The sequence below is a fragment of the Phallusia mammillata genome, chromosome 8 (assembly GCF_965637545.1).
Source record: "Phallusia mammillata chromosome 8, kaPhaMamm4.hap1.1, whole genome shotgun sequence".
NCBI lineage: Eukaryota > Metazoa > Chordata > Ascidiacea > Phlebobranchia > Ascidiidae > Phallusia > Phallusia mammillata.
Window position 1 is genome coordinate 11,246,386 of NC_137259.1, and position 13,071 is coordinate 11,259,456.

Below are 13,071 nucleotides of genomic sequence, written 5' to 3' on the forward strand. Positions count from 1 at the left end.
TACGAACCAAAAATTTGCTACAGTTCGTTGTCAACAAACGTACAAGGGCGAAGAGAAATAGAGAAGAAGGCTGAGACAATATTTTACCGGCGGCTACCAACGAAGTCCTTCCACTCACGTGTATGGGCAGATACCCGCGTCTACCATACGCGCCAGTGTGACTGGTGGAGAAGAGCGTTCGCCATTTTACGCAAAGTGAAAGTTTTAGCGACCCTATGAGCTTGTGGCCATTTTCATGAAGGAGTTTTGTTGGCAGAAATAAGAATTTTTTGGTATTTACGGTTTATAGCAGTTGGTTAAGTTTATAAACTCTACTTTACAGATTTAAGCGTTTGAGCGGCAGTGGGCTACTACAATTCTGTTTGTAGATAGATGATACACCAGTGCAACAAAACGTTACTATTATCAAGCAAAACCAGAAATAAAGATTCAACACCCCAAATGCTTGTGCCGGAATCACAAATGCGTTTCAACAGCGAAGCAGTCGCAGGATTTGCGAATCAGGATAAGTTGTCGGATGAAGAATTCGTTCATCCGTCCACCAACCAGTGGCCGCACTTGGACAGCATCGATGAATGTCAGCTTATTGCTGAAGTTTCACGACATTACCACTCAGCAGATCATTTAAACACACTCGACAAGCGCGCTCAAATAATTTGCAGGCAAGGTGTTAAGGGCGAAACTTCGACGGATTTGGACATTTGGTCGAGATCCGCATCGAATTATGCACCAAATTGCGATGAAATGGCAATCGATGATGAAGATTCTGCAAATTTTAAGGGTGATTTACGTGACATACGTTTAAGTCAACCCGCCCCAAACATTTGTCAAGGTTGCAAGAAAATCATTGAAGTAAGTTTAATAGTAAATAAACAAACGTTGTGTGCAAACAAACAAAATAAGGTTTTGTTCAAACGTAACACAACCGCATGAAGAAAAATGCGGAACATTGTAATTATAACAATAGTTTTACTCATTTATAGTACACTATAGCATAAGAATATATTCTACCAATATCTCCAGTCTGAAGTTTGTGACAAACGGAAAAAAATACTAATGCAGATTTATTTTTTTACAAATGACTTTTACGGCATAAACTTATACATGTTCACCGAAATTTCAAAATTTTTTGCACTTGGTTCAATTCTGCAAGATTTAACAAATCAATTAACGACTCTAAATATGTAAACGATATACAACTAGCAATTTAAACATATTAGAATTATTTGAAACCTATTTTTTTATTTTGTTTTATTATGTTAGTTTTATTTTCGAAAGTTTATTTCTTTACACGGCATTTCTGTTGTTGCAGGATCGCTATCTACTTAATATTGGGGGACTTTGCTGGCACGAGGACTGCGCGAAATGCACGAAATGTTTTGTCAAACTCTCCACGTCCTGTTTTCAGTGCGACGGACAACTCTATTGCAAAGAGGATTACGAAAGGTAAGTTGTACATGAATATTGAATTTTGTCGTCAATTAAACACACAACGTGCTTCATTATCACCAGGATTTTTGTTTACGCTAGACAAAGCTCATTTGTGTAGATGGGATAAAACATCGAAATGGTTGATTATGCGATTGGGTGTATACTCGTGACGTAAATTGTTATCAGGAAAAATATCGATAGAGCTGCGTATAAGGAAGTGGCGAAGTGGGGTGCACATATGCTGGAACCGCACTGCTGGAATTTAGTGACATATGCTGTTAATTACTGTCAATTTTTAAAGTAAAAACGTCAATATTTGTAGATCGAGTCCGCCATAATTCCGCACGCAAACATTACTCGGGTTTCTGGTCGGATGACAGAATCTGTCGTTTATTCGCCATGTTTTTCCTGTCTTTCGCACTACCACAGACAAGAAAATTGTCTTGATAAATGAAAAGTGAGATTTTGCGGTCCTGAATTTTGTGTAACCTTGATGTGCCGCGTAAACTGCTGACATAACGTCACCAGCAGTTGTATTGATTTTTACAGCAAAAAATATTTGTAGTCTGTATTTGGGGGTGGTTCGGTCGCGAAGCACCAATTAGCCTATTATTGCCAAGGGGACTGGGGAATATTCTGCAAACAAATGTTATGAAATATCGGATTTATTTAACTAATCTGCGAACGACAAACGGCGTTTAACGATTAGTGTCTGTCCGAGGAATACAAATTTTAACAATCTCGTAGTAGCAGAAAAACTTTCAGATTTTTATGGGAAAAATACATTATAACATTCATGCATACTTGTAAAATACGCAGAAAAATCAATAAATAGCGATTTTAGCGATAAAGAATTACGATCCAGGTGATTGAGGTGACATTGTTTGATCGTTAAAGGTGCTATTGTTTCGGTGGCAAGACGTCGTTGGTGCGCCATGTGATAGGCGAGATTCCGATAAACACTATTTGTTCAACACAGGGCAAATATTTTAATAGGGACACTGGTTGACAAGACACGTGCTTGGAAACAAAAATAAACATACTGAATTTATTTTTTGGCCACAAACATTTTTTCGCGGCAGAATTATTTTTATTTTAATTAAGCGAAACAGGATAAACACTTGCGTTAAAATTGTTAAAATTATGCGAAATGTACTTCAAGAACTACCACATACATTCGTTGCCTATAACAGGCCATTTCACCTCGTGTCCGCCACCAACGCTTTTACAAACGTTTTGTAACAACATGTATTTTGCTGATTTTTTCGCACGAGAGGACCACCTTCGGCCCGGCAACAAGAATTACACGCTTTGGCAACAGATTTTTAGTTGCCCTGCACGGCATTTGGCGGAGACAGGGTGATTCGCAAGTCCCAATCTTGAATAAGTTTTTATCAGGCGGGGACATCAAATATGATAAATCGTTTTTCGCATTAGGGAATTGATCGAAACCATTGAGGTGTAGAGCAACCTACTTCAAACAGCTGTGTATTTCCACGCGTTTGCCAGCAAGGTAGGAAACCATGCACATGTTATCGTCTATATCGCGGCAATAAACATTGGCTTGGTGCACTTACTATTCCAGGCGTTAAGATACAGTTACTTAATTTGGTCATTGATGTATTACCGATGATAATTGAACAGAAAAAGATGGCGGAAAACTGACATTTTAAAAAATGCCCGTCGTCAGACGATCGCCTCGAGTCTGCTGTGTCGCCAGGTAGCGCGTCGGTCGACTTGCTCCCGCACTCAATGTCTTGACACAACACATCCTGCAGATGGAATGTTAAAAGTTTTCGAGCTTCCTATCATTCCTGTGGATAGGTTCGACATTGTCTTTGCGTGTCGTCACCGCGACGAGATACGCGTTAAGAGAAAATCTTCCCAAAGTCGCATGCTTTTAAACAAACAAACAAGCGGTCGCTCCATATTGACGTCGTTCGCAAGTCTTTATCACTGCGGGATCTTTCTCTTTCTAAACTCGCAGTGGCCAATGGCGCGCTTTATCAAGGCGCGCGCCTCCCATGTCCTTAGCATTGTTCTCAGCGTAGAATATATGCCTCTCACTTTCGACGACAAAGACGCACCCTGACCTCATAATGTCAATATCCCGCTGGTTAAAACCCCAGAAGATGATTTGAGAAGTGTCAACGCATTACTGGAATAGTTCGTCTGGCGCTGCGAAACCGCACTAACTTAAAACCCGGAAGCAAAAATTTCGTGCCCCCCACCCAGACATTGGAGAAATACCACATAGCGGACTGGATGCAAACAGTTAAAATGCTGCAAATGATGGTCATTCGAGAAAAGTGCCTCAAGTTTAGCTTGCACGCGGCGTCAATGATGAGATGGTAATTTGATACAGGTGTTTGTCATAACGATACACTGCCGACGCCTTAATTCCGGCGCGATTTTTGCTCAAGATCAGTTGTTGTCACGTCACAAGCAGGGCTCTATCATTGTCGAATTTGGCCTGATTGTGAACCGCGATAAAATCAGGTAGACGCATTACCGTCGTCTGGCATGTTCTTCCACCACAAAATGGAGATTTGCGTTTATAAGTTACCACATTCGATTCTTTACCTAATGTTTTGTCATTCATTTCTTTTTTTAGCGCTCTTAAAGCTTACAGAAGCAAATTGCCTAATTACTAGCCACCACTAACACTATTTTCCGGTGGAAACTGTTATTGCCCCAGCGTAAATCTCCTTTCCTCGTAACAGGTGAAGTTTTTACTGTGATTCTGATTTCCATGCAAGGTATAGAACGACAGTTTGCTCGGAAGCTTTTCATAAAATGCCGGGCGAGGGAATAAGTGAGGTCCCCAGTCGCGACAGAGGGCAGCGCGGTAGCGAGTCAGTTTTATGAGGGGACAATTGTGATGTAACAGGTACGCTGGCGAGTCTGTTCGGGGTCACAGAGTGAAACGCTGCCTCTGAAATGACGTGCACCGAAAGCAGTCGTGAAATAGACTCGGAAACGTTTACTGCGTAATCTACCCACCAACTTGGACGATCCCATCCGGTATTTTATTACAGTAACGTTTTCAAACACTGCGCGCATGGGCAACGATAGGGGAATTGAGGGCGCTGCATGAAATTTTGATGCACGCCGATTGCAGCTTCCCACCCACCAGCGCAATCTGGTTTGATCATCAAGTGTTAGGCGTTTTGCGAAATCTGATCATCGCTTCAATCTGCGAACAACGCGATGACAACTTACTGCGTCACCACGACATGCTGAGTGGCGGATGCTTGCATGGAGAAAAACAAGCGAAAATTTTGATGAATTGTCACTTGTCGCTCGAAAAGGCCGCAGCAACTTTCTTGAGTGTCGCGTAATCTCGACCCGGTAAAAATCTAAACAGCACTCTCGTTTTGCCCGATTAATGGAGTGGAAAGAACATTCCGCCTTTCCGTGTGAATTGTAAAAGGGCAGAGGTAGAAGGTAACAACCAACCTTTGCCATTTGCCGACGCTACTGCGGTGTAACAATGTTACGTATCAAAACAGCGTGTTTTCGTTTGAGATCAGTCGTGCTAATGAGGCTTTACGTTTAAGGTCAGTTTAAGTGGTTGACGCCGGCTGAAGACAGTCTGGTAAAAAAGCTTTTGTTGCCGTTTTAGCTTTGTTCAACATTCTAGGCTGAAAATCCAAACAAAAAAGGCAAAAAAACAACGTTAAAAAACCACAAGACATGTCTTTTGAGAATAAGAGTAAAGTAAATTGTCCCATACCCAGTGTTGTCTGATACGAACATACGATTTGAAGTGAAAGATGAATACAGCATCAATCTCCTACAATCTTTTAAAGCTACATCTCTTAGCGTACAAGTGTTGTGACAACATTTTGTGGGATGGTGCCTTGCCTTTTTGTGGTTAAATTTAAGAGAGGCGCGCTTGCAAAAGACCTTTGGTGAACGCTATTTCTTCGGCACTATGTTTTAACGATGCTTTTTTTAAACTGTTTTTGCACAGCTGTAAAACAGTGTTGGAGTTTAGAAATTAAAGCACATCGCTGTACATTTTATTTTGATTTGTATTTAACACTCTTTTTTCAAGTAAATATTGACCTTTCAAAAAGGTGTGTTTCATTTTGGGGTTTGCCACGTTGTTGAAATGCTGCTTGGCAAAGCGGTTTCGCGACGGAAAATTGAATAAGTCGGCAACTGAATGGGGGTGTTTAACTAAATCTTGTTAGAGCATGACAAAGCTGTCTTTCGGTAGATCGTCGCTTGTGCCAGTGTTTAAATATAGAAACACCGTAAAACTGGTAAGAAATAACAAATATTATTGTACGGCAGTGCGCAGGGTGTCCTACTGTTTACCAAGTCGTGAGACTATTTGTTGTGTATTTTGCCTCTGCTTTTCATTGGACGGTATAGCACCTGGGGCATATTGTTTTTAAAAATATCTTTCATTTTAATAAAGTAGTTTTGCTTGCTATATCGGCAACATTTCACACCGCATTTTGTAATTAGGCAGTTTGTTTTATCAAATCTGCAAGTTCTCGATGTGCTTTCGCTGGAACAACTTTTGAACTTTCCAATGAGTCTTTTGACCCTTCGCCGTCAGTTGTCTTACGACGCCTCTTGCATAAACAAAGCAACACGTCCTTTGACTTACAAATGTAAACACCGCGTGCCGATGACCCGTGTATCGAGCAACGCGCAACGCCCTTAACTTGCCAAGTACATGTCGTGAAAATGTCCGTAGACAAAAAATCACCATTCCAAATCATCTTGATTTTTGTCTTATCGTACATTGACATTTGATTTGTATTTGTGAAAAGTTCAAATATTCCTAAAATAGTAAACCAAAATATATTTTGCACACAAAATTATTTTCCAGGTGTCAAACGCCCTAGGACATGTCTACAACAAAGGTGTCGCCCAAAGAGGTTTAGGTGGTGCGGTTCACAACTTACCACCCAAATCTGTGACAATAATCTGATAATCGGATATATATGGTGGTGGTCCGTCGAGTATTTCGCACGCGTTTGTCTGTTGTGTCGGCCGAAAGATTTTGCGTCACATTCGGTCTCAAGGATTTTAATCTGTATCCGCCAACAAAGCCGACAACAAATGTATACATTTGTTGCTGAATTGCCCATCCGTTACTACTTGATCCAAACGCAATTAATTGGGAAACACGATCTACCTGAAGGTACAAGAATAACACTTAGAGCAATGCCCTGTGGAACCTTGGGTGATCGCTGTGACGTCACTAGGTCGTACCAAGCAGCTGCAACACTCAAAATCCAGCTGAAAATGTCAACAAAACGAACCTATTTCATCTTAGATTGTCAGTAATGGCCTAAAATACAGATTTTTATACATTATTTACACAAAATCTACATTGAGCATTTTCAGCCAATTGCAAAAATATGGAATAAAAAATAGTGTAGTGGATAAAGTGGTTTTTCTGTGCCCGGTCACACCACTGTGTTGTCTCATCAAGCCGCTGGGTCATCGAGATACGGAAGCATTCTCGACACTGGGATTGGTGCACACAAAAGGTTTAGCCAAGCCCAGTCACCCTGTCGCGTCTGTCAGTTCCAGATCCTTTGACCCGCAAATACAATTCGGACACGTGCAGTTGGCTCATTAAACGCCTTTCAAGTCGGGGTTTAATCTTCTTCCAATCGCTTTAGGTTTCGGCGCCTGACTGGTTTAGCATACGCTTATGCGATAATAACGACTTTGATAGTGGCACGGGGTTATTAACGCAGGGCCTTTAAGGGTCCTGCCCGCATATTAATGTGTATAGGAAAACTGGGTCAATGTCGTATTTATGTGAACCTAGTTTTCTGTGTAACTGCACACAGATCAAGTTGAAACTTCGCTATCGCTTTGTGTTGATCTCTTTGTTTACCGCAGGACGAGAAAGAAATGTTCAGGATGTTCGAACCAGATTGAGAAAGATGAAATGGTGATGCGGGTGACCGACTCATCGTATGTCTACCACGTCGCCTGTTTCGCCTGTGCAATGTGCAAACGACTTTTGCGAAAAGGCGATGAGTTTATTTTCAACAAGTAAGTGTTTGTTTTATACCGCCACCAAGCGTCCTATATACTAAAGACGCTTTACTGCTAGAGCGCGTGTTCACTTTATAATTTTGTCAAACTTGTGCCAAATTAAGAACTATTTTTAAATCTTGCTACAGGCGCCTGCAATGTGTAAACTGATGTTGTTTGACTAAAAGTAAATGTAGTTTGCTTGTGCGATATGTCCTTGACAAAAATCTGAAGTTACTTTTTATTGAAATAAATGTATTGAAAAAGTACTTCGAACAAATTTTGTTTAAATTAGATCTCTATGAGACTGTATAGGTCGAATCAGTGCGTGCTTTCTGCAGCTTATTTGTCATGTAGTGACCCAATGCTGTTTGATCTGATGTGTTTGTAATACAAATTATTTGTTTCCTAACAAAATGAAAATAAAACAATATTTTAGTGACGGTCCGATTACTGTTGGTGGAAGGCGAAATTGCTTGGAACTTCAATGCAAATCTTGTTGGGTACAACGCAAGGATAGGTGCGATGAAATAATGGAAAGTTCTCAGTTTGCCTCTAACGGTGGAAACTCGCCAAACATCACAACCGTATCACCTGGACCTCACAGTGATGTCACGGATTCCCTTCTGTCGCCGAAAAGCTTGATGTGTGCCATGTCTCGTAAGTTTTTCTAAATAACTTTGTGCAGTTTTCAGTAAATTTTAAGTTGTTTTTTTATTGTGTAGCGTCTAAAAGTGATGACGACGAAGGAATGTCGTCTGATGACGATTCAACATCCGGGCAGTTAAATTCGTCAAAGGAAGAAAATGGGGAAGAGCGAAAAAGGTAACAGTTTGGTAATAATTCTGTACATATACTTTAGTATATTGGCATCGTAAAACCTCTTAAGCTCTGAATAGTATTTTTCCCAAAATTAGCTTCAATGATATAGCAAACTAGAAACGTGACGACTATTCGTGCACGAAAACCCAATTAACAATCAGCCTGTTTGTGCACAGATCACGTGATGGTGACGACATCGACTCGAAAGACAGCAAAAGATCGAAACGACCTCGAACAATTTTAAACGCGGTCCAACGTAGAGCTTTCAAAGCCGCTTTTGAAGTCACACCAAAGCCATGTAGAAAGGTGATCTTTTTCGATAATATTACGTCTCTTTACAACGCAATTTCTATGTATTATTTTAGTCAATTTATTTCAATGAGCATTTCTCAAAATTTGTTCTTTATTCAGGTGCGTGAAACGCTTGCTAAAGACACCGGTTTGACCGTTCGCGTGGTTCAAGTCTGGTTTCAAAATCAACGCGCAAAAATGAAAAAGCTGGCCAAGAGACAACAAAGTCAAGAAGCAGCAGCCCAAAAAGCTAGAGAAGAATTTGGTAAGCTTCAAAAAATACAAAGGCAGTATATGTGTTTATTTAAATCAAAAGATGGTCCAAATGCCATTATCAATTAGGCAACAGACTGGGTGATTCTCTCCTAAAGATTCACGTGAAAACCACAAATATTAAAACCCAAAATTTTGAAATAGATTGGCCACTGTAAATAAACTAGTTTGTTGTTTTGTCCAGGATTTCGTGGTTTTGATCCAATGAACCCAATGTTGCATCACCATCTTCCTCACATGATGCATGACAACAAATCTATGATGGATGCAAGTATGTATGGTTACATGGGAGTGCCACAGGGATTGCCACAGGGAATGCCGTTTACGCCGATCCAATGTGAACAGCAGCAAATGGGTAAATAAAATAAACAATAATAGACGAATTCAAAAAAAGCCTTGGTTTTTGAATTTATACAAAAAACAAACGGAAAACTTGTAAATGTTATAATAAAAAACTTGTAAATAAACTTTGGTAATTTTTTGTTAAAAGAATTTTTGCGAGTTCAATGAAAACAAGTTAAAATATATTGTTTTTCTCACTTTTAGGTTTTCCAACCAACAGCTTTAACGAAGGCATATACTATGAGGGAGTTCCCAACATGAACGTGACGTCACCCTCCAGTAATGACTGTGTTCCCAACCAGCACTTGATTGGATGCCATCCTCAAATCAATCAAATGACAACAACTGCCAACAATATTAATATGTGTTCAGGCAACGTGTTGATGCCCAACGGCCCCAACAGGGAGATACCAACTGAGAATGACGTCATGGCTGTGTCACCCATACGTCATTCGTCTGGTGCGATTACACCAATCGATAGCTTATATACCATGCAAAACCATTACTTTAACTCATGATAATGCGATTTACCTTCAACGATTTCTATATTTTGTGCATAAAACGAAGGGAGTAATTTATTGTTTATGGCAAAACAGCGTTTTTCGCTTGTCTGACTTGGGTTTTATTCTCAGCCAGGAGTCTATGAATGCATTTCGTCAAAAAGATTATACATGACAGTGTTGATTTTTTGTGATTGTGATTCATGTTTCGCAATAAACGCAAAGAATATTTCCTTCGATTTGTTTGTTGTCAAAACTTTTCCGGGGATTTGGTCTTCAACGTTATAAAAGTATCGAGCTTTCGTTAAAAACACATCAACAAAAAACAAGAAACAAATATTTGAAGATCGGTTTTAACCTTTTTCGTACCACATGAGAACCTCACAGATGTCAGGCATAAAAGCAAATCGTAAGAGAGTGGCAGACTAAAAAAGACCCAAACAAAACACGCAATCAAGAGTAATTACCAGGAAAGCATGGAAAGGTACGATGTTGTGTTGCCACTAAAACAGGAGTAAAAACAGAACTTACTGCGCCGTCGCAACGTCATCCGTGTACTTTGTGATTGTTAGACGTTTCAAGACTAGATTAAAATTTGCCCAAATCCAACAGATAGGTTAATAGGAAGGTACAAACGATGTATGCAGGAAAATAATATCTTAATTAAGGCTGTTATCAAATAAAGGTTTTTATTTTTTGAAATAATCAATTTTTTTTCCCTTTTAAATCAAATAATCAAATAATTCAAATAATTCAAATAATTTAGAACTCCTGATACATAAGGCCCGGAGTTATTAATAAATAAGGATTAAAAATCCCAGTTAAAATTTGGCTACTAAACAAATTTTGTAAGCTTCTAGTCATTAAATCCAGGCTACATCTTTTCTCTGTTTAAAATAATAAATTAGTACAGAAAGAGACATGCTTCAGTTACTCTCCGTAATTTGGCAAAACCATATGTATTTTCGTGTTTTTTCTCTTTATTACAACAGCCTTTTCTTGGATACTTGCTGAATTAAATTGTGTTTTTATAACATTTTATTCACTTGCTTGAATAACTTTAATAATTATGGGGGTAACTAATACCGAAATGAAAAGTAAACTGTCATGCTTTTTTGTCCAACACTTTTGGGGGAATGGGTTAATGAACATTAATATAAGGCTGAAAACATATGTTGCAGTGCTTTGTGTAACCTCTACTTCATAAAAATGTCACCAATGTGTTCAAGTAAATTGATTTTGCACATATATCGAGGTTTACTGCATAGGAAAAAAATATTTGATTATTTGAAATTGTGTAAAAAAATATTTGATAAATTTTCAAATTAAAAATTTCAAATAATCAAATAATTATTTGTTTGATAACAGCCATAATCTTAATATATCCATGTACTTGATCGTTGGTTTTATGCATATTGTGTCTGGGTGCTTGAATATTTGAGGACCATACCTAAAGTCTGCAATCACGATTTTTTTATTGTGGGTGGTGTAGCGGACCACGAGTTGAAAAATTGCTTCAAATCAAATACACTGTCGAATTTACGTCTTTGTATGATGCTACAAAATGTTTCTTGGCTGCAACGTAGGAACACTGACACCAAGTGTATAATCTAAGATAAAAATATTACCGCTAAATGTCGGCATTCATTAGTACACCATTGTGCTAGCTTTGGTTTTCTAATGGACTGCCGCGAAAGCTTGTGAAAAAAGCCCACAAGTTTATTCCACAAAAAATTGTTGACAACGGGTATCATTTTGAACAAAAAATGTTGTTTTTGAAGTGTTGCACTCAAATCACATTTTCGAAATGCAATCACATCACCAATACAAATAAAGGAATCGCACACTTGTCTTTAATTCAATTAAATTCACAATTGAAAATATCAAGAAAGGTCGTTAAAAGCGGTCAAAGCTACCACTAAGAGAAATATTACAGTCATGTTTAATATCTGTTCAGGAATAAACAGTCCGGAACGCACACCCTCAAGGGACCCCTGACAAAAATCTCATAACTTCACCCCGAAATCCCAACACCGGATGTCCTGCTAACAGAACTTAGACGTGCAATATGTGAAAACGAAAACATCTTCAAAAAATTTAATTTGGGGCTTGCGCGCCTCTATTTAGAAAGTGTGCGAGGGTGGTTGACATTTCACTTTGTTGTGTTTATTGTGCTACTGAATTATCTCGCCGCGGCACAGCGGTGCGACCCAAACTTGGCTGCGCGCCGGTTTTTGAACTTGTCACTGAAGCAAACAAAATAAAAACTCGGGAACGGCGCTCACTTCGCGCCTCTTGGCTGTGAATGAGACAAACGGAAGCAAGACATGCGCCGAGATATCTGACTTCGCTTCGTTCGTTTTGGTGTGACCGGTTAATTAATTTTTCACCTTCGTTTTCAAGTAACAGTTTGTAATTAATCACCATTGAGAATAACTGAAACGCCAAGTCCGATTCCAAATGTCATTGATCAAAAATGTGAATGATTTTTCGTACGATCGACACAAAGGCAAATGTTACGAGTAAAAATAAATATAATGGATATTTTAATTTTTTCGTGTCAAACGGGCAATCCGCAACTTCACAAGCATGACAGTGTTTGAACGAGTTTGTTTTGCAAAATCGAAACCAAAACACAACTTATCCGCCGCCCAGGTGCCTGATTTTACGTTCTCTCACTGAAGCGTTTCAAAGCATGTCACAATTTCAAGGACAAGCGGAAGAAGGTTTAAGAGTCTCAATGTGGCAAGGCTGTTTAACTGAATAGTTTTGTAGTGAAGATATGCAAGGCATTAAAAGACATGACGTCATGGTTTTGGGGCGCGAAAAACGGCGAAGTCGTGAAAAGGCAAAAACCACGTGTCACGTTTTTCCCATAACCCAACAAAATGGCCTCATTATAAATTATGCAATATTTTTTTCAGAATTTGATTTATTTTTATGCTCACAAAAAGTATTTTGCACAGCGGCTTTTAACAAACGGACATAGAATGTATGGATTAGAGCAGTGGTTCCCAACCAGGGCCCATGGCCCCCCAGGGGGGCCACGAGCTGTGTTCTGGGGGGCCACAGGAGTATATTCACCAGAAACACCCACAAAAAGCCATTTTGTTTTTTAATGCGCATAACTAAATGTGTGTTGGAAATATTCCCAATTTAATCGACTATTTCACACACTATTTGCCTATATTGAGGTTTTTCACGATTACGGATTCTTTTTTACTCTATTCGACCTGTTTAAAACCGAAATTAGTACCGAATTCCAACACGGATTGCCATTTCATTTTTTAAGGGGGCCACAGGACTTACAGGCTTACTTGAAGGGGGCCACGAAGTCAAAAAGTTACGTGTAGGGGGCCATGGTCCACAAAAGGTTGGGAACCACTGGATTAGAGTT

The 13,071-nt window shown here is 39.3% G+C and overlaps 1 protein-coding gene across 1 annotated transcript; it reads left to right on the top strand.

The window, feature by feature from the left end:
* Positions 1 to 289: 289 nt before the first annotated feature.
* On the top strand, positions 290 to 9,908 carry LOC145204988 (LIM/homeobox protein Lhx5-like). Its single transcript, XM_080077612.1, has 9 exons — positions 290 to 852; positions 1,313 to 1,446; positions 7,309 to 7,464; positions 7,886 to 8,106; positions 8,172 to 8,271; positions 8,445 to 8,574; positions 8,680 to 8,824; positions 9,017 to 9,187; positions 9,379 to 9,908. The coding sequence occupies exons 1-9, from the start codon at positions 373 to 375 to the stop codon at positions 9,690 to 9,692; spliced, it is 1,851 nt and encodes a 616-aa protein (XP_079933738.1). The 5' UTR covers positions 290 to 372; the 3' UTR covers positions 9,693 to 9,908.
* Positions 9,909 to 13,071: the final 3,163 nt, after the last annotated feature.

Coding starts and splice junctions, on each gene's coding strand:
- LOC145204988 (XM_080077612.1), top strand. CDS start 373: ATGATACACCAGTGCAACAAAACGTTACTATTATCAAGCAAAACCAGA. Junction 8,575..8,679: donor CACCAAAGCCATGTAGAAAG/GTGATCTTTTTC, acceptor TTCTTTATTCAG/GTGCGTGAAACGCTTGCTAA. Junction 8,825..9,016: donor AAAAGCTAGAGAAGAATTTG/GTAAGCTTCAAA, acceptor TGTTTTGTCCAG/GATTTCGTGGTTTTGATCCA.